Consider the following 25,753-nt stretch of genomic DNA (forward strand, 5'->3'; position numbering starts at 1 on the left):
CGACTAGGACAGAGTCCCCATATTCTGGCTAAAAACACAGGATGACATGCTGGTTCTAATGTTTTTAATTTAGGAAACCAAGATGAACACATGAGCCTGTAAACACTGAAATACAGAAACACAGAAGCTGCTGCACAGAATCCTTCCTCTGAAACAGCACAAATCTGCAGAGGTCCCTCACTCGATGGGGTGGTGTGGGGGAGAGAGGTTTCTCCAACCAGGTAAACAGTGCAGTGAAATGAAAGGTGGGAGTTTCCCCATATAAGCAGAGAACATGGACACAATGGTGGTCAGCAGCACACTTCCTTAGGGCAGTGAATTTGCACTCGTACTTGGCTGTGGCTCTTTCGGCTGCTGCTCTTTTGTTTTTGGCTTTGGCTTCTTCTCCTTCTGTTTGGACAGGCAGCTCAAAGCAGACTCACCATTTCTTGGAGGCGGCATGAGCGCAGGCGGCTTGCCAGACTGAGTGGGATACTTGGTTTTCAGGTCACCTTTAAACAATGGCTGGGAGAGCAAATGGCGCAGCTCCTTCTTCAGGACCTTCATCTGCTTTTGTCTCCGACGCTCTTCTTGCTGGTCAGCTCTTCCTCCTTGAAACACAACAGGAAAGGGTCATATTTACTAGAAGACCGTTCTCCTGATGGATGACACTCATGATGAAATGTTCTGGGCCCGGCCGGGCATGGCTCAGTGGTTAAGCGTCGGCCTAGGATCCAGGTGATCAGGGTTCAATTCCCAGTCAGGGCACATGCCCGGTTGCAGGCTTGACCAATGACTCTCTCCTCATTGATGTTTCTGTCTCTCTCTCTCCCTCTCCTTCCCTCTCTCTGAAATCAATAAAGATATATTTAAAAAAAAAAAAAAAAAAGAAAGAAAATGTTCTGGAACTCTTGGAGAGGCAGGACTCAAGAGTTCTCTGCAGAAGCTGGTCTTGACTAACTTCTAATACAGCCTACGAGGAATACTCAGGGCCACTCTGTCCTTTACTTCTCACCACAACCCTCTAAGACAGGAATTATCTTCATTTTAGTCCAGGAAACTCAGAGGTCACTTACCAAAGGTCAGAGAGCTGTCAAACTGAGATTAGAACCCAAGTCTCTGGACTTGAATGTTTTCTTCCTCTGCCCCACCCACTTGCAGCCTAGGGTTTGACAACTCAACAGCTACAAACCTCTCAGGAGACAGGAAACACCATCTATGCAGCCCAGCTCCCCTGCACCTCCCACCAGTACTGTGACTGCCCCTGCAGAGGCAGGCACAGCCAAAGGGCTCCATGCCAGCCCATCCTCGGGAACAGAAGCCAGAGCCTTGTGCATCTACAGCCCAGGCCCCAAGCCCAAGCAACCAGGAGGACTAGCTCACTGTCATCAAGCTGTGGTTTGGTTTCTGGCTTCCATGCTGAGCACACAGTAGTATGTCTGCCTCTGAATCTGTTACCAACATCCCAGCTGAGCTGCTCATTTGTAGCCTGGAAAGAGCACTGGACCAAACTCTGGTGTTGTCAGCTCTAGATGAGGTTCTACCACTTAGACTCGGGAGCTTTCCTAGAGCAGGTACCACACAGATGTATCCCTGAATCTTTAGCCTCGGGCCCAGGTTCAGAGTGGGGGCTCAGGAAACGCCTGGTGGCGGAACTGTTTTCCTGCACAAATTGCTTCTCTTCTGCGGGCCCCTAGTTCCCCTATGTAAAAGGATAATTATTCCTGCTATTTAGGTCATGAACCATGGAAAAGATCAGGTGAGATGATGACCAAAGTGCTTTGTTAGCTTGGAAGACAGGTGTAGTAGTAATAACAATCATCAGTAACTTGAAATGTATAAAATACTTTCCACTTGCCAGTCACTGTTATAAGCACTTGAAAAATTTTTAATTTACTATTTTTTTTTGGAGGAAGGGGGGTGAGAGAGGGAGGGAGGGAGGTAAACATAGATTTGTTATTTCACTTATCTACGCATTCACTGGTTGCTTCTTACATGTGCCCTGACCAGGGATCAAACCCACAACCTTGGTGTATCTGGACGACACTCTACCCAACTGGCCTACCTGGCCAGGGCTGTTGTAAGCACTTTAAATCCATTAAGTCAAGCCATCTTCGCAACAACCCCATGAGGTAGGTTCCTTATAACCTGCATTTTATAAATGAGGACAGCCTAGGCACAGGGAGATTAAGAAACTGGACCTGGTAACATAGCCCTTAGGGAATGGACCAGCACTCAAACATGGGCAGTATGGCCACAAAGCCTGCTCCCGAAGTCACTACCTCCCCTCCACATGTGGGTAGCAGCTGAAGGCTCTAGACAAACAAGAGAGACGGAACAAAGGCCAAGGGCTTCCAGCTCATTTGGGACTAGGGCCTGTCACAAAGAAGGGAAAGGCATCTTGCTGACTTTGACAGGATCCATGGTAGTGGGGAGGTTCCAACAAGACAAAAGCTGAAGGGAAAACAAAACAAGTTGAATGTGCCCTTGCTCACGTCCCACCCAGCCCACTTACCCTTATACATCTCCTCGTCCAGCTCAATCTCCAGGGCAGCTGCTGCCTGCTCAATCCAAGAGTTATGCAGACACGCCTGGAAGTTCCGATACTCGGCCTTCTCAATCTGCCGAGCTAACTGGATTCGCTCCTGAGGGACAGGAACAGAAAGTGTTCATCGGACAAAGGGTTCAGGCCTCTGGGAAACAAAGTCTATTTAAGTTTGTTTTAAAAACCCTCTTGAGATCAGTGGTTCATGATAAAAAGGCACAGAGCAATCGTTACACAAGTGCATACAGGAAATCACAAGAGCCGGTGAACCAAAACCTGAAAGCCAGCCTCAGTGGGACTGCCAGTCTACAGGTGTCCAAAGAACACTTTCCCAGGCACCACAGCTGGCTTCCACGCCTGAGCTGAGACCCTGAAACATCCCAACAGCCTGGAGTTAGGGCCTAGCTCTCATTCACAGGGATAACAAACCCACAGAACTGCCTACCCCCTTTCACTCTCCCTCTCGTGGGTGCTGGGAACAGACTGCAGTGACAGGATACACCTAGACAAGGGAGAGATCTTGCAATGTGAGGGAAAGGAGCCGCGAAAAGCCAGGGTGGCTCCTAATCCTCCTTACAAAAGGTTATCCTCTGTACCTCCACCTCTCCATCTGCAGCTTCCACCACATTCCCCATATGGCTGACATGCCTTTTGAGCCAGAGGAGCCAACAGTCCTTGAACTGTCCCATGCCTGGCTCCCTCAATTCCTGGAATCTCATCTCCTCTTCACCTCTCTCTGCCTTCAGGGGACTCCGAGGAAACCTCATCTCCTACCAATTTGACCGTCTGTCCCCTGGTCCCACAGTACTTCACTTGTCCTAACTTTAGCATGGTCTTGGCCTGCTCGCAGGCCAATGGCCCTGCATGGAGCATACACTCACTTTGCTATGGGATGCCCTCTCCTCACAGAAAGCAGTATCCACTCAGCGAATGCCTGTTAAGTTAGAATAAAACCCCAAAGGTAGGAATCATTGGCATCTGCTTCAGGGCTGTGACAAAGCTTGAGTATCTGCCTCAGCAAGACACACTGCCTCCCTTCCCTACAACCATCCCAGGGGATGTGCAGGCAGCAGGGCTCCCTGCTCTGTCCAGAGGAGGTGGGGAGGCTTTAGGGGCACACAGTGAAGAAAGGGTTCAAGGAGAAAACTCCTCACTTTTGGCCACTCCCTTCCTTATGCCAGGTACAGCACCCCATTCCTTTTTTTAATGAATCTCCCTGTTTAGGTCTTGGTAGAACCATTACTTGGTCTCCAAGGGCTATACTTTCAAGGCAAAGGAGCAGCACGGTTCCTCCCTTCATTAGCACTGGGCTTTCAACTTCTTTTTACCTTGACCGTGTCCATGTACTTTGTCTCCACAGGGAACAATGGGATGTCCTCATCTTTCTTGAGGGTTTTGTAAATCTTTTTAAAGTTGATCACGTCCTCAGGCCCAATCAGCATCAGGCTGAGACCTTCATTGGTGGCACGCGCAGTTCGACCACTTCGGTGGACATAAATCTCCGAGGTGCGAGGAACCTGCCAAGGGAGGAACTGGGAGGTCAACATATGGCCATCACCAAACACTGCTCCTCCCCTCAGGGACAGCAGCCCAATGCTGGACCCTCATCCCTCTCAGCCAGGCAGCCAGAACCTCTCCAGCACCGTGGACTGATTCAGCCCTCCTCCCCCAGGCCCCCATTCAAACTGTCCCCAGGTTTACTGCCCATTCACTGTTCAGGATCTGCCCTCCTGTGCCCCTGCCCTGGTTCAGGCCCTCAGACTACTCAAGTGGAAATGCCAGTCACTCCTTATTTGTTTTCTAGTCCTCCCCACTCTCCCTGACTCAGGCCCAAACTGCCAACGTCATATTGAGTCAAGGCCCTGACCATTATACTCCCTCTAAAAACTCCACTCGTTCTTCATGAACTCTGCATGGATGACTGATGACAGTAATCATAGCCAACATTTATTGGTGATTACAACGTGCCAGGCAATTCCAAGCCCTCTGCATGTATTATCCCATTTATTCCTCATAAATGGATGCTTTTAAGATTATCCATATTCTAGAACAGGAAAACTGAAACACACAGATATTAAGCAATTCCTCCTAGGTTATCCAACTAAGTGATGAAGCCAGGGTTTGAACTGAAGCAGTCCAGCTCCTAAACCCTGGGCTAAGCTGTCTCTAATCCAATATATATTGGATATATTATCCACAGATAACATGGCATGGTGCTGAACACCCTCTCCCCCCTATTCCCATGGGACACACCATTAGCCAATATCAGTCTTTTCCAGTGAGCCCAGATAATGCTCAACATCTTTTCCAATGCAGTGCTCTAAGCACCACTATGAAGCCTACTCCTCCCACCACTCTATGCTGATATTCACTAGGGATGTACACTAGGGGTATATGCTAATATTAATGTCGGTATCAACAGCCGCTAACATTTATTAAGTGCTTACAACGTGCTACTGGTTTTCTAAGCTCTTCACATGTAATAACAGCTTACTTTACCCTAATAAGAACTTAAGAATGAGATACTATAACTGCCGCTTAACAAATGAGAAAACCGCAATACAGAGAGTAAACAACTTGCTCAAGGTTATACAGCTGGGATTTAAGCTCAGGTAGGTTTTAACTACCACACTTTTCTACTCCTCTAGAGCAAAGTAATCCCTTTATATGCTAAACTGATTATCCCCATTTCATGGGAGAAACTAAGACTTTAACCTGCCAATACCATGTAGCCTGCCCAAGTAAAACAGAGCGTGGCTCTTTGATATCAGACAATGCCAAGAGTTTGAGAATAAATTTCACCAGCATTCCAAAAGTGATAGCAGCTGGTTGGTCACTAGATGCCAGTGGTATCTCTGCTGCATGAGGCCTTGGGACCAACAATTCCTCCTCCCTCCCCTTCCTCCCCTCTCCCAACCTTTGCTTTAAAAATTCCCCATTTGGCCCAGCCAGACGTGGCTCAGCGGCTGAGCGTCGACCTAGGATCCAAGTGATCGGGGTTCGATTCCCGGTCAGAGCACATGCCCGGGTTGTGGGCTGCAGCCGATTAATGACTCTCTCATCATTGATATTTCTCTCTCTCTCTCTCCCCGTCTCCTTTCCTCTCTCTGAAATCAATAAAGATATATTTAAAAAAAAAAAAATTCCCCATTTGATGCTGGGAGATATCTACAAATTCCCTGATGCCCCTACCTGGTAATGGATGACATGCTGCACTTTAGGAATATCTAGGCCCCGAGCTGCCACATCTGTTGCCAGGAGAACACAACTGTAGTAAAAAAAAGAAAGCTCATTAATAATACCTAATAACGATCACTAATCAAATTCTTACCACCTGCTGAACACTCTAAACACCATAACCCTTACACTCTATGAGATAATACTATGTACATATCTCCCTTTTAGATTCAGAAACTTAGGTTCAGAGAGATTAACCCCCAAGGTACATACAAGGCCATAATCGATAAGCCACAGTCTGCAATACTAAAGAACACCTCAAGTGAATTAAGTGAAGCCACACGAATCCCAGGTTGGTGACTTCATCTCCTATCACCCTCCCCCTTTCTTCCCAAACATGTCAAACATGCCCTTGCCTTCACGCCTTTCCACTTGCTACACCTAAGGTCATAAAAGGTCTTCTATTCACATCTCCTTACTTCCATTCTCTGCTCAAACCTCACCTTAGCAGAGAAGCCTCCCTGGCCACACACACACAGTCTGCACAACTCCCCATACAACTTCACTAGTTAGCACTCAGTACCACCTAACAAACTACAGTGGTACCTCGGTTTTCGAATGTGATCCATTCCAGAAGACCCTTTGAGTTCTGAAATATTCGAAAACCGAGGGATCCACAGCCGACAGCTAGGCCTCAGGATTTTGCCCTCAGCGGGAGCTGTGGGGCACATTGGACTTCCAAGGAGTGTTCGAAAACCGAAGCATTTACCTCTGGGTTTACAGCGTTCGTAACTTGAAATGTCCTTCAACGGAGACTTCGAAAACCAAGGTACCATTGCACATATTTTTCAATGTATTATTTCCCTCCACTGGAGTGTAAACTCCATGGGACTTTGCACTAGCCCCTGGTTCATAGTGAGCACTTGATAATATGTGTGGGGTGGTGTTTCTTTATGTACAGTTCCAGGAAAGTCAAAAGCACCTGAGATCTGTCTTAGAAACAAGGTTCTGGGCCATTCAGGGTCCAACCTCCCTGTATCTGGGGCAGGGGTGGGGAATACGTGGGAAACTACAGCCTGTAGAACATGAAACCACTGCTCTAAGGTCTGCAAACTGTCTATAAAGGGCCAGACAGCAAATTATTTTTGGCTTTGTGGGTATTAATCTCTATTGAAACTACTCAACTCTGCTATTACATGCAAAAGCAGGCAAATAATACATGAATAAGCCTTGCTATGTTTCAATAAAAATTTACTAACAAGAATAGGCAGTGAGCTCTGGCCGGTAGCTCTGTTGGTTAAGAGCACTGTGCTGATACACCAAGGTTGCGGGTCCAATCCCTGGTCAGGGCACGTAAAAGAATCAACCAATGAATGCATAAGTGGAACAAATTGGTATTTCTCTCTCTCTTAAAAAAATCAATTAAAAAACAAAAACAAAACAGGCAATGAGCCAGATTTGGCCCTGATCCAGTAAATCAGTAACTCTACCTACCAACATTCAAAGGGAGGTAAACCAAACACTTGTTCTAGAAACTAATCACCCTGGAACCTAACCAAAAACACTGTGGGCAAGTGCTAGCTTGGAGTCAGGCTCAGCTTCCCAGCCTCTCAGCCTGACGTGTGGAACCTGCCGCCTGAGCATCAGCCTGACTCGGAAGCAGGTGGACAATGGGGACAGCTCCAGCTCCGGGGTCTAACAGGCTTGTCTGAGGCCCAGCTCTGCCAGGCTGAGAAATCTTGGGCAAGCTGATTAGGTTTTCTAAATCTTACTTTTTTCCACCTATAAAATGAGGATAACCATGCTAAATGATAGTAAAGCTAACATTTAGCAAGTATATATTACATGACAGGCACTGTTCTAAGTACTTTATATGCCCAAATTCACTTAATCTTCTTCACAGCCCTCTGAGGTGGCTTCTGAGAAAACTGAAAAAGAGAAGTAATTTGACCAGCCAGAAGTGGCACAGACAGGATTTGATCTCGGGCAGTCTGGTTCCAGTCTGTGCTCTTAACCATCAATCTATTCTGCTTCTCGAAAATGTTAGAAGTGTATGAATGCAGTAATGTCTCTAAAATGCCAACATAGTACTTAATCTACTGTTAAGTGTTTAATAATGGCAGGTACTGTTGTCACCACTGCTCATTATTAAGGAAGTTCCTGTTGGGCCTTACCAGCAACCAAATATGCAAGATGGCGGCGAGCCTGCCTCAAGCTGTGCAAAACAAGGACACCATCTACTGATAAGGTCCCATGACAGAAGGTAGCTTCCCCCCATCTCCCCACCATCCTGGCACCTTGACCCAGTGGCTAGAGGCTGGGCCCCGGGACGGGCCTGACTTACTCTTCCAGGCGAGCAAACTGCTCCAAGTTTCTGAGCCTCTGCTTCTGGTGCATGCAGGCATGGAGGGTCAGTGGCATGATGTCTAAGACTTTGAGGAGACCAGAGAGGCGCTTGATGCAGGAGATACTGTTGGCAAACACTAAGGTGCGGCCTGGATACTGCATCAGGAAGTAGTATAGATACAAGTCTTTCTCATCATTCTCACAATGGATCTTGGTCTCTGTCAGGGTCTCCACAGTGGCCTCATTTCTTGTGAGGTCAATGACCTTGGGCTTGCCCCTCATGCCAATCTTCTGCATGAGGAGGTCAAGTTTGGCAGTTTTGTCAATTTTCTTGGTGTGCTTCTTGTGAAGGATTCGAGCAGGAGCTTGATGTACCAGCGTCAATGTGGCAGAAAAAACAAGTGTCTGTCTCTTTGGGTTGTATTGGGAGTCACTGAGCATCTCTAGCAGCTGTGAGAGCTCAGCAAAGTGGCCTTTCTCAACCATTCGGTCAGCCTCATCGATCACCAGGCACCTGTAGATCCAGACAGCCCCATATAAGCTGGTTAATAGCAGATAAGAGGACACATCAAGAGCACTCTACCACCACCCACCCTCAACACACACACAGCCACCATCACAAGGGCCTCAACTAATCTCCCTCATGCATGCTTGGTGCTCTAAAGGCCAAGGTCTGGCTGGCACCACATCATGACACGTTGTAACAGGCAGAAGGCACTTGCACACACCATGTCACCTCAGGCCCTCAGAACAGGGGGTGGAAGGGAAGGGGGCTACTGTGTCTCACCTGAGCTGCCGAAGGTTGCTCAAATGAGGGTGCTTTTCTTTAACTAGCTCCCACAGCCGGCCTGGAGTGGCGACCACAATCTCGGGCTGGCGATTCAGCATCCTCTGCTGCTTCTGCGCAGACATTCCACCAACCAAAATAGCAGTTCTAATTCCTATGGTAACAAACATAAGGGACACTGTTAGTCAGTCTGGCTGCTTCCCTTCCAAGCTGACGCAGGCACCCCTGGATTAGAGGCAGCCAGTTACCAGCATAGCGCCCCTCTCCAGGGAGTGCTAAAAGAGCCAGCATGGCCTGACTGCTGGTGCCACACCTAGAGGGCTTACCAAGTATCCTAGGATCTGGGCCTTGCCTACATCCCCAGACTCCTTTCTTTCTATGCCCTCCTCTCCAACCAAAACAGAAGGGATACATGTGAACCCAGGAATGCTCACAACCAAAGCTCCAGAAAAACTAAGCAGAGGTGCACCACATGCTGGGAATAATGTTACTTGCAGCTGTGATACACCTCCCCCAGGAAGCCCTGCCCATTCCCCTCAATTAGAATTCATCTGAATCTCCTCCAATGCCTGGTGTTCTTCTCACCTCCTTCCTGGAAGACTTCTCAAGGTACTGAGTGTGAAAGACACACACAGAATCATGCAGGCAAAGCACTTAGCAAAGTACCTTGCACACAGTAAGAGCTTGGTAAGTAACTGCTGCTTTTACCACTGTGCAGTTCCCAAAAGGAAGTTCACGAGAGAATTAAGGTCTAATGCCCTAAGGCAGAGGATGGCAAAGTTTTTCCTAAAGAGTCAATCGTAAACATTTTTGGCTTTGTGGGCTAAGTGGTCTCTGTCACATCTACTAACTCTACTCCACTCTGCCTAGGTGGTGCAAAAGCCAGTATATAAACAAATGGGTGTGGCTACACTTTAGTTTCAAAAACAGGTAGTTTGCCAAACCCTGTCCTAAGCATCCGTTGTATCCAACAAATTAATTTCCTGTACAACTAGAATGCCATTAGCTATGTGTGATTCTTAGCACAACTGAGAAAGTGTCACTCAATTTCCTATAGAGCTTAATTCTCTGGTAGATAAGGTTTCCCTGGAGGGCAATAGCCACAGCTCACTCACCTTTCCACCCCACCACCTAGGATCCTCTCAGGAAATCCTTAATAAATAGAACTAGACCTCACCTGTAAACTTGACCACAGCATCAATGTGTTGTTTGACCTGGACGGCTAGCTCTCGAGTGGGAGTCAGAACCAGCCCAAGCAGAGGACGCTTTGGATGTGATTTACAGGGGATGGTTTCACCACCCAGCTCTTGTTTTAGCTTTGCAGTCTGCTCTTCGTCAAGCTCTTCCTCTTTGCCCTCATCCTGTTTGGGGACAGGCTTCTCCCCAACCAGACAAGATGGTCCTTCACCAGCATCATCATCACAGAAGGGCAGCGCCTGGTCTGAGATGGCAGCTCCAGTCTTGGCTCCTGCCTTGCTGAGTGGTGCTCCAGCCGTCGTTCCAGCCTCACTGGGCAGTGCTTCGCCCTCAATTCCAACCTCATCAGACAAGGGTCCTGACTCAGTTCCAGCCTTGCTGGGTGACCCACTCTCAGCTCCAGTCTCAGCCTCACCAGGTGGCGCTGCTGTGTTGCTTAGAGCTGGGGTAGGCTTCTTCCCCTGCCACTGCAGCACTGAGTGGATCATTGGAATGGCAAAGGCAAGAGTTTTCCCACTTCCTTAGAAATAAAACAAACAAAAACAGTATGAATCAACAGATGCACATGCTTTTGTCTGGGGTTCTTTCTTTTACACAGAGTAAGGAACCCTTGAAATAGCAAAGTGCCACTCCGACCAACCCAAAACCCCTCACCCTGCATAAGTTCCCTTACAGCACACACACCCATAATTGGGAGCCTGCGGAAAATCTGGCAAAGTGGCACTGAAACCTGAGGTCACCAATGATGATCTACAGACAAATGTCTAAGCAATGAAACCCTAAAGAGATGGGCAAGTTGTATATGTTTGTGTTTTGTTGTTGTTGCGATGGAATAACACATTGTGGGGGTAAGAAATGGAAATCTGCACAGTACTTTCCCAAGACCTTTCTTTTGCAGGAAAGGAGGAAATAAAATAAAAAAAATTCTTAGTTTTTGAGAAAACTTTAAGTCAGCATACTTTTGTTTATGCTTGAACATTTCCCTCCTGGCCTCTGAATGTACAAGGAGTCTCCAAACTCCTACCATCTGGGTGGTAAAAACAAACAAAACAAAACACCTCAAGCTGAGAATTTAAAGTAGTTTCAAAGTTATAAAGCCTAAGCAGAAGCAAATAAATGAGTTCTGGAAGAAGAAACTTTTGTCACAGGCCTCAAAGAACTCTCACAAATAATTTTCAGAGGAAAATGAGCAGCTCTCAGTATTAAAAAGCCCACAAGGAAACGAGGTGCTATAAGCAGGAATCAGAAGAACAAAAGAGCAAAAACTTTGGGTAAGAAAAACAGCACTTTCCATCAGAAACAATGAAAGCTAGAAGACAGTGTAACAATATTTGTATTTGAAGACCTGAAAAAGTAACTGACAATCTAGAACTCTATACTCAGCAAAAACTTATTTCTAAAAAATGCAAGATAGCCTGGCTGGGCATGGCTCAGCGGTTGAGCGTCGACCTAGGATCCAGGCGATCAGGGTTCGATTCCCGGTCAGGGCACATGCCCGGGTTGTGGCCAGATCAATGACTCTCTCATCATTGATGTTTCTATCTCTCTCTCCCTCTCCTGTCCTCTCTCTGAAATCAATAAAGATATATTTGAAAAAAAAAAAAAATTAAAAAAAAAGGCAAGATAAAGACATTTGTAGTCATACAAAAGCTGAAACAGTCAGCTGGGCGTGGCTCAGCGGCTGAGCATCAACCTAGAATCCAGGAGATCGCAGTTCAATTCCCAGTCAGTGCACATGCCTGGGGTTATGGGCTCGATCCCCAGCAGGAGGCGTGCAGGAGGCAGCAGATCAATGACTCTCATCATTGATGTTTCTCTCTCTTCTCCTCCCTGTCTCTGAAGTCAATAAAGATTTATATATTTTTTTAAATTAGAAGAAGAAAAAAAAGGCTGAAACAATTTATCATCACTAGACCTGAGCTATAAAAATTATTAAAGGAAGTCTTTCATGTAGAAGAAAATCTGGATCAACAAAAAGGAATGAAGAGCACCAGAAATAGTAACATGAGTAAACATAAAAGATGTTCTTTTTCTTTTTTTAAAAAATGTATCTTTATTGATTTCAGAGAGAGGAAAAGGGAGGGAGAGAGAGAGAGAGAGAAACATCAATGATGAGAGAGATGTCATTGATCGGCTACCTCCTGCATGCCACCCACTGGGGATCAAGCCTGCAACTCGGGCATGTGCCCTGACCAGGAATCGAACCCTGATCGCCTGGATCCTAGGCTGACGCTAAACAGCTGAGCCACGCCCGGCCGGGCAATGTCCTTTTTCTTAAACTTCTCTTAAAAATAACTGACCACTTAAAACAAAAATAACAAAAATGTATTTTGAGATTTCTAACACATCTAAAGTATAAAACGAAAAGCACAAAGGAGAGAAAAAATGGAAATATCAGAGGATACCTGGGGATGAAAAGGAGAGAGACATTTATGTTTAACCGACACAGCAAAAGAAATAGGTACTGCTGTTATCTCCATTTAAAATAGGGAAAAAAAGGGCCTATACTGCTGAGAGAGAGAGATAAAGTGACTTGCCTAGGGTACTGATCAGAAACTGGCAGATTTCAACCAGAACTGGCTGCCTTTACATATTTAACGTTGCTTTCGTGGTTATGTTCCCAACATCTCCCTCCCTCTCAGTCATCCAGCCTCTTAGCAGCCACAGGCTCGATCCAGAAGCAATCTTGCCTTGGGCAGATAAGGGTGCCCTTACCTGTCTCAGCTGCCCCAAGGATGTCCAGTTTATCACGGATGGCAGGTGCCAAGGTCAGAGCTTGGATTGGTGTGGGTGCAGAGAAGCCTAGAAAACTGAGAGCACGGAGAACTGGCTTGGGTACAAACAGATCCTTCCAAGCTGATACATCTGCCTTCTGGTCATGCACTTCCGGCATCCATGTCTTTGCTTTTTTGGGCACCTTTGGAGTAGTTCCCTGGGAAGGCTCCGATTTTTTTTTCCCTTTCTTTTTCTTCCTTTTAAGAACAGTCAGGGCCGGTGTTCCTGATGCCATCTCCCCTACCTCTGGATCAGGACAAACTGTGCCATCTCCCTGGGGCTCTGGCTCAGCATCTTTGACTTCAAACTCTTTCTGAGCACTGGTTCTTTCAGTTTCCACATCTTTGCTCTTCTTCAACTTCATCTTTTTCTTTGAAGAGCTACACTCTCCTTCCTCCTCTCCTTCTGAAACAGCCTGGGCCTTTCTCTTCTTGGGCTCCTCCTTTGAGAAGAGACTGGAGGGATTCTTGGCAGGGGAGACTAACCGGTAATCCGTCAGTTCCTCAAAGCATACCAGGTCATCCATCTGTCCATCTGCAAATACGTTTGGGTCGATCTTCACCTGCTTCCATTTTCCCACAACCTTGATTCCCTTCCTCTGAAATCTGCCACAGCTCGGTGACTTTGGCTTTGATTTTGTCCCCTTCGACTTCATGGTTGCTGAAAAGGAGAGAGAAACGCTTCATTACATTGGCAACTGAGAAGCGTAGGATTCTGAGACAACAAATGTTTTCTAAGCAGCCTATCGAATGTCAGGCCCTGCAAAGAAGTGAAGATTCCAAGATGGCTCTAACACTGATGCTCCCGGCTAGAGAAGATCAAAGGAAGAAATACACCCACAAAGCAGGCGGCTTGGCCTGGAACAGGGGGGATACAGAAGACGGAGCCGAGATACATGAGCTAGACTGGGTTTGGAGTCCAGATCCAATAGTTACTGTTTGTGTGCCTTTAGAGCCCTGCTTAATCCTCTCTGAACCTCACTGTTCTCATCTTTTTAAAACGAGCAAGGGCCTAATAATATCTAAGTCACCAAATGTTTGATACAAAGCTCGCCCACCTGCCACACCCAAGCCACTTTGAAGGCAGAGTAAAAATGTGGGGTTGGGGGGGGCCAGCTTTATTAAAAGTGAACAGAGCTTCCTTCTCAAGTCTTACCTCGAGAGGGCAAATAAATGGCTGTTCCACCACGCTGGCCTTTGCCAAATAGCTTAAAACCATCCAGCTTTTTCATTCCATGTGAAGTGACTTAAAAGCCATTTAAGCACAAGTAGTTTGAGTGGAACTCGATCCATGTCGCCCCTTTTCGGGAAGGCTAAGAAAACTGGCATCCTGTAGAAAAGACAAAGGTGAACTCTGGTTCAAAGCCGGGCCACCACTCGCCAGCTCCGAGTCTGTGCTGGACATACGGATGATCTCGGTGAGCCTCACTTTCTTCGTCTGTAAAAGGGGGGAGGTGGGGGGGGTGGCTCTTTGTTTCATTGGATCCGCCCGCGAGTACAAAGACGGTGACGCAGGTCAAAAACCGCTTGGCCTGGCGCCTCGCGAGGTGCGCACACCCGCACGCGGCAAGGCTCGCCCACCGCACCCGCTCGCCAGGATCGCAGACAACCCGAATTCAACGGCCAGAGGCGCGGGCGATGCCGCGCACACGGGGGCGCGCCCCGCGGCCTGCGGAGAAAGCCGGGCCCCTCCTCGCGGCGCCCGGCCCCCTGATGGGCGTTCGCACCTCGTCTCCCGCCCGAACCAGCGCACCAAGCGACGCAGCCGAGGCCTCCGGGCCTTGACGCCCCCAGGATGGGCCCCGGAGCGCGGTCGGCAGGCTGCGTGGCTGGGCCGGCGGCCGCCCTCCCTGCACCCGGGAGTCGTGGCCTGGAGAGGCCCGCGATGGGCGCCCCGTTGCCCGCCCCCAGCTCCCCTCCAGCTCCCTCACGCACCGTGTGGAGACGCCGCCGCGGCTCCCTCAGACACCAGCGGGCCAACCACCTCAGGAGACGCCACGGGAAAGCTGCAGTGCCTACCGCAGTTCCGGGGCGGAGCTTACACACGCACGTGGGCGCTCTACGCAGGAAGTCCCGCCCTCAGGCTAGACGCCGCCACTTGATTCGCTGCCGCGCGGCAGGGCGCTTCCGCGATGGGGGAGTGCGCGGCGCGGAGGGAGCTCGGACCCGGCTGTGAGGGCGGCGCTCCTCCCGCGACGAAGAGGCGAGCGGAGGTCGCGGTCCTCTAGCCGAAGGGGCTCCGCGCGCCGCAGGCGCGAGGACGCGGGGTGGGTTGCGGTCCGCTTTTAGTGCACGGGGCTGGCTACGTGTTGAGGGCTTACTGTGTGTTTGGAGCTTTGCAAACAGTTTCGCAATTAATTTGCAGCCCAGCTAGCCTGCCGTCGGAGGTACTGTTTTCCGCAGTTTTTCATGCCACGCCCATTGCCCACTGATGGTGAGGGCACGTCGGCCTGATTCTAAAGCCCAGGCTTTAACCGCCAAGCTAAGCTGGCTCCTTTGTTACAGGCAGAGAAATCAGCTTCACAGCCTGGTGACCTTGGCAAGTCCGAAAGGACAGTGGGGGCAATCACCAAGCTTAGGTCAAGGGAGGCTCTCTACCCGCTTGGAGCCACCGCGAGACAGGACTTAACTCATTTATTGGGAGGACTTGCCAGTGTGTCCCCAAGAGTCTGGGTGGCATAGAGCCTGTGTCCAAGTGGTGCCTGAAAAGGTGATGACAGGACTGGAACTGTCCCTCACGGCAGAGGAGGAAGGAAGGGCTGTGTGTCCCTCCTCCGGGGCAGGACAGAGATTCCTGTCTCCTCTGAGCCAGTTACACACCTTGGAGCATGAGCTTTGTCCCTTAACCTTTTGCACTGATAGCTGGGCTGTTCTAAAGATGTTATCAAACAGAGTCTGAGCCTGGAGCCGGTCTGCCTTGGGCCTGCTGGCAGTGTGCGGGTTCTTCATGTAGGAGAGATTTCACAATATGGGTCCAGGTGATTTTGAGAGTACATTTATTAAAGCTGAGGACATGAAATAGAGGAAGGACTTAGGGTAGAAGAAGCAACAAGACAGAGCCTAGGCAGTGCTCTCTGCTTTAGCTCCCTAGAAACTTTGTAGGAAAGAAGTGAGCCAAGGCGGGGGCACTGTCAGCTCAGTGGTTGGTCAGAGAAAAAGGGAGCCTTGGAGACAGGATGGGGGGCGGGGGGTAAGCCTGGGATGAGCTGTCCCTGCCCATTGCTCCCCTGGTTGCCAGTTTTGTGGGGAACCTTAGAGTTTAGGAGGAAGTAAGAAGTTCATGCCTGGGAAGGGCCATGGGCGTGCTCTAGAGTGAGCCACACTGGGTATTTGTCTTGAGGTTTTTTTAAATATTTTTTTTTTCTGTGGGTGAGAATCTTAGGGAAGGGTTTCAGTAGAATATTTATCAGATTTCCAGGTGCTTTTTGAAAGTGCTGATGCATCACTTTAGGGGAGTTTGGGATTATTCTCTGCTCTGCTTTACTGTTTCACTTTTATCTGTGGTCTGTCTGGCTTTAATGGGCTTTTTGTTATTTGTTCCCCTGACTTCATCTGTCCTTGAGTTTGTCTGGCACAATTGAGTCTCTATTCTCTATTTTCCCTGACCAGGGTGATTTAAACTATGTATTCTGTGGTTAGGGAGGAGAGGAATAATCTATTTGCTCTCATGTCCTTGGTCAGGGGAGATAATGTCTTGTGATTCACTAGCTGGCTGTAAGTTGTTAAAATCGTTTGACCTTGTCTAATTTTCTTGTCTCAGTTTTCCTATTCCACTTGCCCAGGACTTTTTCTAGCTTCTTACTTTCCTACCACAAAGGGATTAACCCAATGGCTTGGATAATGAGAAGTAAAGGGTTAAGTGACCATGAATAAGCCCTTGTGGGATCAGGATATGTGGAAAGACATTTCGGTCCACCTGCAAGAACCCGAGGCAGTCCTGTTTTCCGCATCCTGGCTCATAAGGCACTGACACCCCTGGCAATCAGGAAGTTGACGGTTTAGCTCCAGTACCAGCTCTAGGAACTGACCTTCAGTAGATACAGATGATTGGATGCATAAAAGAGCAGCCACTGCATTGCCTGGTGAGATGGCAGATTGCCCTTGAAATACAGTGACTTGGTTAATGCAGTAGCATCATATCCTGTGTGTTCTAAACAACACCCAAGGCAACTACCAAAAGAGTCTGAGGGCCATCCACCAGAATTCCCAACCAGTGAAAGTTAGCAAATTGACTATATTGGCTTTTTCCCTGCAAGTGAGGGTTCTAAATATGCCTTGGTTTATATGGACATTGCATGTGACTTAAGCTTTCCCATTACCGCGCAACCAGGTGGCCACCATTAGGGGATTAGAGAAGCTGAGCATTATCTATGGGCTTTGGGGTGTGTTGGAATTAGATTATCCTGAAGACCAGTCCACACTCACCCATCTTCACATTAACAAGGCAAAGGTGAGGTCTACCTGGCTCTAAGCCTGGAATCAGAATGACTCATCGGGCTCCTTTGATCCTTGGGGTTACACATCATCCAGGTTGGGACTACTTAGCCTGTGAGAGTCCTCATCAGCCTCACTACACACAGGACTTCCTACACTGCTCTGCCTTCTCTGGCAATTACTTCCCAAGGTAGGCAGGGCCTGGGAAGTAGGGGAGGGGAGGGAGCAGCAGGACTCCACTCACAGCTTCCCTCCTTGCTGCCATCCAGGGCTGCTGTGACTGTGATCAGTCGTGAATGTGCTGGGAAGGGGTGTGAGCCCACATTTACCCTGAGACTTTGGGAGCAACCGGTCTTGTTCCAGCCCAGGTTCCTCTCAAGCCCTAAGATGTTGGCTGGGTTGGGGGCAGTGGTTAGAGCGCAGACATGAGTAGAACCCTGGAGATGAGGGAGCCAGGCAAAGTCATTAACTTAAAAAGCTGGGGTCTGTGCAGATCTAGGGGATGTGCTAAAGTGGCCAACAGACTGCTCTAGAAAAGAGGGCATGGTTCAGGGCAACAGGGTGACACCCCAGTGCATCATAAATCAGGCACAGCACTTCGAGTTTCACAGCCTGTTTCTGGGAAAGAGAGTGGTGACCATAGGCTGTGCACCTAGAGTCCCCACGCTGCCACCAAGAAGATGTCAGCTAAGGCCATAGAGAACTCGGAAGGATTTGCCGCTGATGCCCTCCTGCAGGAGTCTCAGTCGGATGGTGAGTGCCCTCGGGGAGGCTCTGGAGGGTGAGGTGGCCCAGGGCTTGAGATGCATGACCCAGAGCAGAGTTAGATCTGAGCAAGGCTCTTCCCTCCTGGGCCTCAGACTACCCCTCTGTAAAGTGAAGGACCTGCCACCTCTCCGTTGGTGGCCAGGTCCCCCTCTCTGTCTTCTCCATGGGTTCATCTCCAAACAATCCCATCACCTCTCCATACAGCTGCCACTGAGGTCCCCTCCCCACTCCAGAGTCCTTGGGAGCTTCGGGAGACGGTGGAGGGTTGGTATGGAGCCCCTGGGCCTCATACCCTCCTTGTAGCCTGGGGCCGCCCTTCGGTCCCACAGCTGCCGCCCTGTGTGCTCCCTCTCTGCTTTTCCAGAGGATGAACCCTCCCAACCATCCCCTGCTGGCTCTACTCCTGGGGGGCCACCAGTGGATCCCCCATCAGGAACCCCACAGGAACCCGATGGACCTTCCACAAACTCCACAGACCCACCCGAAGACAAAAAATGGGATTTCCGCCACACTGCAGGTAACTGGTCCCCGGGCACCAGTCTGTGAGATCTCACCCCACCCTCACTGCTCAGCTCGGCCTTCTAAGCTTCAGCGTTAGGGCACATGTCCCTGGTGGAATTCCTGCTGCACCTACGTCACCAGCAAAGGGGCACCACGTACATGGCAATGAAGTCAGCTATGCTCTAGAGTCAGAGGGACTGCACTTCAGGCCCTGGCTCTCTGACTGACTGACTTGCTGCGTTACCCCAAGCCAGTCATGTGTCCTCTCTGGGCCTTGGTTTGTAAGTGCGGGGTAGGACTTTGTCCTTGGCCTCATGCTTTTCACAAAGGTCTGCTCAGACCCCTAGTCAGCCAGTGGGAGGCCTGGCTCTTTACCTTTTAAAGTCCACTGCTGGTGCCCTATTGGCCCCACCACTCCCAAGGCCTGGGTACGTTTCGTTTCTCTAGTTGCGCTCCTCCCTTGATGCACCAGGGCCTGGTCCATACTTCGTTCCCAGGACATACCCTTGCAGAGCAGTCTGACCTCTGAGGTGGGGCCAGCCAGGGACAGGTCAGCAAAAGTTCCACTCTGTTGTTTTTTTTAATTGTGGCAAAATACACACAACATGAAATTTGCCAACTTAACCACTTTTAAGTGTACATTCCATCATGTTAAGCATATTTGCATTTTTGCGTGACCAGTTTTCAGAGCTCTTCATCTCTCCAAACTGAAACTCTATCCCCATTAAACACTAACTCCTGTCCCCTCCTCCTCCAGCCCCTATCAACCACCAGCCTACTTTCTGTCTCTACACATATGACATATTGAGTGCTGTTGATGTAGGAAATGTCCAAACCTGTAGAGAATCTTCATAAGAATTTATTTGAACCAAACCAGTGACATATGCCGGGAAGCAAGATCTCAAATGTTCCTGAGAATAACAGTTTTGCCGGTTCTTTGGTGCATTTGAAATTAAGGAGGGGATGCAAGGAAGATTGAAGAAAGGCAGGCAGGGATTGGATTACAGGACAGTTAACAAGTTTATGTGCTCTCTTGAGTGTTAATGCCCCCTTCTGGGGGTATTCTGCTATTTCAAAGGTGTGCTAACCTCGATGTAGCAGAATAAGGAACAGGCTGGCTTAAAACCTTTCACTAAAGAAGTTATAGGCCTGGGACGCAACTATCCCCCATGACCTGCCCAGTTAGGACTTTATGGTCAGATCACCCTGTGAGGCTGCTTTCTGTAGAACCCCTTTTATTCATCCACAGTGGAATCATACAGTATTTGTCTTTCTGTGTGTGTTTATTTTTGTTAATTCTTACCCAACGATATTTTTTCCATTGATTTTTTTAGAGAGAGTGGAAGGTAGGGGATGGGAGAGAAAGACACAGAGAGAGAGAGGAACATCAATGTGAGAAAGACACAATCCTGCTCACTCCTGGCTGAATAGAAACTTGGGGGCCAGAGCAGAGGCAGGGGGGCAGTTAGGGAGCTACTGTAGTAATCCTGGAGAGAGATGATGGTAGTGGCTTGGCCCGTGATGGGAGAGGCAAAGCATGGTCAGAGTAGATATTTTTGAAGGTGAATTAGCAGGATAGATTGGTGTGGAGAGAGGGAAACTGGGAAAAATTGGCTCCTGGCTGCTTGTCCTGAGCTGCTGAAAGAATGGATCTGCCTTTCACTGAGCCTGGACGACCACTGGAGGAGCAGTTGCGGGAGGGGAAATAAGAGTCCACCTTGTGACCTGTTATGTTTGAGGTGCTTCTCAGACACCCAGGTGGATGTGCCAAGCAGGTCTGGGCCGGACATATCAATTTGCAAGTCGTCAGAATACAGGTGGTCCCGTAAGTCATGGGACTGGGTGAGGCACCCAAGGAGCAGAGCTGAAACAGAGAAAAGATCTGAGGCTGAGCCCTGGACATGCCACCATCAGAGACCAGGGAGAGGAGGGGGGACCAAACCAAGAAGGAGAGGCAAGTGTGGCAGGAAGAGAAGTGAGAAAGGATGTTTCCTGAAGGCCAGAGGAGGAAAATGTTTTCTAGGCCAGCCATAAACAAATGAGGTGGCTTAAAACAACAGAAATGTACTCTCCCACCGTTCTAGAGGCTAGAAATCCCAAATCAAGGTGTCGACAGGGTCATGCTTCTTCTGAAGACTTGAGGGAATAACCTATCCTATGCCTCTTCTAGCCTCTGGTGGCTGCCAGAAATCCTTGCTGTGCCTTGGTTTGTAGCTGCATCGCTCCTATTTGTCTCTATCTTGTGAACATGGTCTTATGTCCTGGTGCCTAACCACTGTACGAACTGCCTCTCCCTCGGTGTAGAAAATGACTTCGAGGAGCTTTGCTGTAAGGAGTGGATCAAAGTGAGGTGGCACCTAGAGGAAGGCGTGGTACAGAGGGAGAGGCTGCCTTTGTTCCTCAGGTGGGGGGTGGTAAAGCCTGGTTGAATGCTCTCGGGAATGGTCCAGGACAGAGGGAGATTTCGATGGTGCAGAAGCAAGGGAGGAACACTGTAGGAGCGTCTCCTTGTCGGCGAGGGCAGCTCGGCCCAGCACCCAGCGCTCAGCACAGAAGCGGGAGGGCAAGAGGAATGAGCGGGGAGAGGAGGGGGTAGTGGACTTGCTGAAGGAAGGGAGCCTACGGAAGGTCTCTTCTGGTTGCCTTCATATTCTTAGTGAAATGGGAAGCTGGGAGAAACAAGAGGATGGAGGTGTGGTAGATTTGAAGATTGGGGAGAAGTTGTGAATTCTAGGTGTTCTCAGAGTGGGCAGTGAAGAGAACAGGAAAACTTGGCGGGGTGGAGCACAAGGGAGGAAGAGGAGGGGAGAGCATTAAGGGTCTGTGAGGGGCACTTGGGATGCATGGGTATGAAAACCTACATGGGTGAGGAGGGCACAGAGGACATGGGCTGAATGAGGGATAGACTTGTGGGTTATATTGTGTCCCCTCAAAGAGATATATGAGATCCTAACCCCTAGTACTTGTGCATGTGTAGGTGTAATTAAGATGTAAATTGAGATGAGGTCATATTGGGGTAGGGTATGACTGATGTCCTCATGAGAAGAGAGGGGAGGGGAGGGGAGGGGAGGGGAGGGGAGGGGAGGGGAGGGGAGGGGAGGGGAGGGGGGAAGGGGAGGGAAGGGAAGGGAAGGGAAGGGAAGGGAAGGGAAGGGAAGGGAAGGGAAGGGAAGGGAAGGGAAGGGAAGGGAAGGGAAGGGAAGGGATAAGACATAGGGAGAAGGCCACGTGAAGGCAGAGAAGGGAAGTGGGAGTGATGCAGCCATAAGCCAAGGATTGCTGGCAGCCACTAAACGCTAGGAAGAGGCAAGGAAGGAACCTCCCCTAGAGCCTTCAGAGAGAGCACGCTCCTGCTGACACCGTGAACTCAGACTTCTAGCCTCCAGGACTAGAATTGGAGAGAATAAACAGCCAGCTTGTGCTAATCGGTCACACCAGCCACAGAAAACTAGGACTGATCCTGGAAATGCCAGTATGACTGAACTGATCGAGGCTGTATCAGAATCAGAATCTGTAAAGGGCAGAGGTGAAGGTCTCTGGGGCGGGAGGGTCACTGGATGTTGATCATAGAGAGCGGCAGTTGATGTCAATAACAAGGTCCGGCCGAACTTTCTGCAATAATGGGCACGTCCTTCATGCCGTTCGATATGGTGACCACTGGCCACCTGTGATGTTTGAGCATTGGAGATGTGGCTAGCGCAACTGAGGAACTGAGTTTTTAATTTTGTTTTAATGGGTTAAAATTTAAATAGTCCCATGTGGCTAGTGGTTACCATAGTGGGCAGCATGGGCATAGGGTATGACCGTGTGGGCAATGGTGATGAAGAGTTTTGGAAGTGAGAACCGGAAGCCCCATTTGTTGGAAATATCACCTGTGCCAAAATTGAAATCATCCAGGCAGGTCAGGAGTGGAGAGATGTGATCATGAGCCAGGAGCTATGATCTGTAAGAAATGACTGGGCATGTCCTGGAGGCCCGGAGCTGATTTTACACCTTTTATCCCATGACTGAGACCAAGACTTCTCCTCGGGGGGAGCTGGCTGACCTCACTCCTGCAGGTACCGAAATCTCCAGAACTCCTGGTCCCAGCTGCCTGAACACGGCAGACCCTGGCCCTGCCAGATGTCCCTGCCAGCCCCAGGCACTCTCAGCAATGCACAGTGGTCCAGGTGTGCTCTGCCCAGTGCTGCCAGGGGCTCCAGCCACAGGGCAGGACACACACAGGAGGCAGGGGGACTTCGGATGGGGGCATTGGGGATGCTTCCTGCAGACGGGGAAGAGTACACTGAGCCCTGGAGGATGGCAGGCTGTCATTCCAACCTGTGGCCTGGGATGGGGATAGGGTTTCTGGAGCGGGGAGAGGACAGTTTGGTTTAGCACCTGCAAATAAAAATGACATGCTTTTCATGCTTTCTCCCTTTCCCCCTTTCCCCCTTTCCCCCTTTCCCCTTTTCCCCCTTTCCCCCTTTCCCCCTTTCCCCCTTTCCCCCTTTCCCTCCCTCCCTCCCTCCCTCCCTTCCTGAGAAAATGATACCAAATGTATTGCCTTCAAAGAGTAGATGGAGCCCTATCAAGCTGGTAGCCAGTACCTCTCCCCACGTGGAGCTGCTCCGAGCTCTGGCCTCCTCCATCCTCTGCGTGCTCAGTAAATCAGACCCCTGTGCAAGAGCAGGCAGGGGCTCCCCTCTCCCCTGCCGGCTCCAGAGCACCCTCCCCACTGTGGGCGGCAGGGGGAAGCGCAGGGGAAGCCAGTGCAGTGCACTCACACACATTCTTTTTGTTTGTTCTTTTTGTTTCCAGCCACTGTTGCTGCTGCTGTGGCCGGAGGAGGTGAGTCTCCCTTGGAAGGAGCTCAAGCCCCCATAGGCCCCTGGCCCTGGGCCTCTGGGAGCAGCCCACCTTGACCAAGCCCAGGATTCCCTGGATACCCAAGATGCGGGTGGGTAGGGGTGGAGTGCAGTGGGCAGGGGCCAGACGTGGAGTACAAGTGAACCTTAGAGCGCAGGAACCAAAGCGAAGCCATTAACCGCACCCAAGTCCAAGCTCAGCTTCTCCCAGGCGCCCTCCACCCACACTGCTGCACAGCCTGAGGGGCAGAGGGCAGAGGCCCTCACCCCATCACCTCTTCAGAAGAGCAGCTCTGATGTTATCTTCTGCTAACACTGTGCTTGAGACCCTGTGCTTGTGCGCGGGACGGTTTTGCCTGCCACAGGGGGAAGCTTGAAGATGACTGCCTGTTTCAATTTAATTTATTTTCCACAAGGGCACCTCGGGCCCAGGAGGGCTATGTGCCTCCCAGGTGTCACAGCAAAACGGAGGCCCGAACAGGCCTGGGACCCAGTTCTCCTGGGAGCCTGCCCACTCGCTTGTGTTCATATCTATCACCCTCCTTTGTGTTGGGTCCCTGTCCCTACCCTGGGACTCTCACAAGAGCACAGTTCATCCCCCAGGAAAATGACAGGGAGCTCTGGGGAGGTCTGTCCCATGGGGCCAACCTCACTCTTCTTCCCCGCAGTGGTGGCCGTGGGCTCTGTGCCCGTCTTGCTGGGCGCCATGGGCTTCACCAGCACAGGAATCGCTGCCTCCTCCATAGCGGCCACTCTGCAGTCTGTGGGTAAGTGTCCTGAGCAGGAGGAGGGGATGGAGGACCAGGGCCAGGCCAGGATTCAGCCCAGAGGCTCAGACTGGGGGAGGGCCCGTCCTCTCCTTCCAGTTCTGTGGTCCTCAGTGTCCCTGGTCCTTTGCTTCTCTCCTGCTGTCCCCTCTTTTGGTTGGGGGTGGGTGGGTCCACGGGTGCAGCCCAGTAGGTCTGCATTCCCAGTCAACCCTACAAAACCTGGGCAGGTCCCCTCCCCTCTCCGGGCCCCAGCCTCGTCCTGAGGAAGGTGAGGTGCCTGCCATTTCTCAGAGGATGTGCCCCGTCTGTCACTGGTGGACTCACCACCAGAGTTCATATCTCCTCTCTGGGCAGCCGCTTCCCAGAGCAGATATCCTGGGGTTCTAGGAAGTAGAGGAGGGAGCAGGAGTGGGATGCTGGGGCCTCTGGCCTCCTGAGGGTCCCTGGGGTCTCTGACCCTACACCCTTGCCAGGAGCTGCTGGAGCTGCCTGTGCCCTTGTGGTCTCACCCTCTCTCCTTCCCCAGGGGCAGCTGGACTCTCCACATCATCCAACATCCTCCTGGGCTTGACTGGGTCATCTTTGGGGGCCTGGTGGGGGTCTCCTAAAAAGAAGACCTCTACCCAAGCTGGACCTGATACTGAAGGGAAGAGAGGTCCCGATGTTGGAGGTGACCCTCAGGATGACAGTCCCCCAAACCACAAGCCCCCTGCTTCCCAGGGTGGTTCAGGGAAGGATGGGAAATAAAGGCAAGATGCTGTGACCTTCCCCGGTGTCCGAGCCGCCTTCTCTTGGGCAGGGCCTGGAGAGCTAGCGGGAACTCTAGGAACGAGCACCCATGTCCTCCGAGACTGGAAGCCAGGTCTGCTCCCAGTCCCACCGCTCACTTGTGACCCTGAGAAGGTCATGCCTCCCCTTTGAGCCTCGGTGTGCTGCTCTTCAGATGGGGACTTGGACAAAGTGTCTTCGAAGGTCTCAGCCAGGGCCAGCGTGATAGGACGGCTTGGCTCTGGGGTCACTGTTTGAGCCATTGACCCTCAGCTACCAAGCCCTTTATCCTCAGGCGTGATCGACCCCACCCAGGACTCAGGGTCTGGCTGCATCATGGTTCTAGAGCAGTGACTTTCAACCTTTTTCATCTCATGGCTCATAAACTAATGACTAAAATTGGGCACACACCAAAAAATAAAGGGTATAATCTTGATTCATTACATGAGACGTCTATTGAGTTGGCTGTGTCAGCGTTTTATTTGACAGTCTAAGGGAAAAGAGTTCCAGGCCCCTGACTAAACAGTCAGGAATTTATTGCAAATTCTTGAAGGAGACTTGACTTGGGGTAGTGAACACACAATACAATATACAGATGATGTCTTATAGAATTGTACACCTGAAACCTATATAATTTTATTAACCCTGTCTCCTTAAATCTCCCTTTCGGCTTCAGCAACTCCGAAGGAGCCTGGCAGGTCTGAAGGCAGGCCATTGGTAGGTTTTTGTCTTTTTATTTTTTGATTTTATAAAATGAGGTAGTATAATTTTCTAACAAAAGCCAACATCTTATTGCATGTAAATTACCTAAAGCTCATTTTTTAAAATTGCCTAAGAAATGATGAGAGTCATTGATCGGC

The 25,753-nt window shown here is 50.0% G+C and overlaps 2 protein-coding genes across 24 annotated transcripts; one reads left to right on the plus strand and one right to left on the minus strand.

Moving 5' to 3' along the window:
• Window positions 1-47: 47 nt before the first annotated feature.
• On the minus strand, window positions 48-14,838 carry DDX24 (DEAD-box helicase 24). Of its 2 annotated transcripts, XM_081144090.1 has the most exons (10): window positions 14,741-14,838; window positions 13,962-14,135; window positions 12,747-13,466; window positions 10,012-10,551; window positions 8,835-8,988; window positions 8,046-8,561; window positions 5,717-5,792; window positions 3,853-4,041; window positions 2,495-2,624; window positions 48-590 (listed from the first exon to the last, which is right to left on the minus strand). In XM_081144090.1, the coding sequence occupies exons 2-10, from the start codon at window positions 14,035-14,037 to the stop codon at window positions 307-309; spliced, it is 2,685 nt and encodes an 894-aa protein (XP_081000216.1). In that variant the 5' UTR covers window positions 14,038-14,135; window positions 14,741-14,838; the 3' UTR covers window positions 48-306. The 2 variants fall into 2 exon arrangements, with proteins under 2 accessions (XP_081000216.1, XP_081000217.1); XM_081144091.1 differs by lacking the exon at window positions 13,962-14,135 and having other exon boundaries at window positions 14,741-14,832.
• A 62-nt stretch (window positions 14,839-14,900) lies between these two features.
• On the plus strand, window positions 14,901-24,892 carry LOC308568336 (uncharacterized protein). 22 transcript variants are annotated; one of them, XM_081161149.1, is made up of 8 exons: window positions 14,924-15,072; window positions 17,336-17,429; window positions 17,509-17,607; window positions 17,896-17,992; window positions 18,372-18,524; window positions 23,309-23,338; window positions 24,024-24,122; window positions 24,652-24,892. In XM_081161149.1, exons 4-8 carry the CDS (start codon window positions 17,920-17,922, stop codon window positions 24,870-24,872), a joined length of 576 nt encoding a protein of 191 aa, XP_081017275.1. In that variant the 5' UTR covers window positions 14,924-15,072; window positions 17,336-17,429; window positions 17,509-17,607; window positions 17,896-17,919; the 3' UTR covers window positions 24,873-24,892. The 22 variants fall into 22 exon arrangements, with proteins under 22 accessions (XP_081017271.1, XP_081017279.1, XP_081017274.1 ...); XM_081161155.1 differs by lacking the exon at window positions 17,509-17,607 and adding an exon at window positions 16,566-16,887 and having other exon boundaries at window positions 14,929-15,072; window positions 17,828-17,992; XM_081161142.1 differs by lacking the exon at window positions 17,509-17,607 and adding an exon at window positions 16,566-16,887 and having other exon boundaries at window positions 14,932-15,072.
• Window positions 24,893-25,753: the final 861 nt, after the last annotated feature.

Source organism: Miniopterus schreibersii, assembly GCF_964146895.1.
Source record: "Miniopterus schreibersii genome assembly, chromosome: 1".
NCBI lineage: Eukaryota > Metazoa > Chordata > Mammalia > Chiroptera > Miniopteridae > Miniopterus > Miniopterus schreibersii.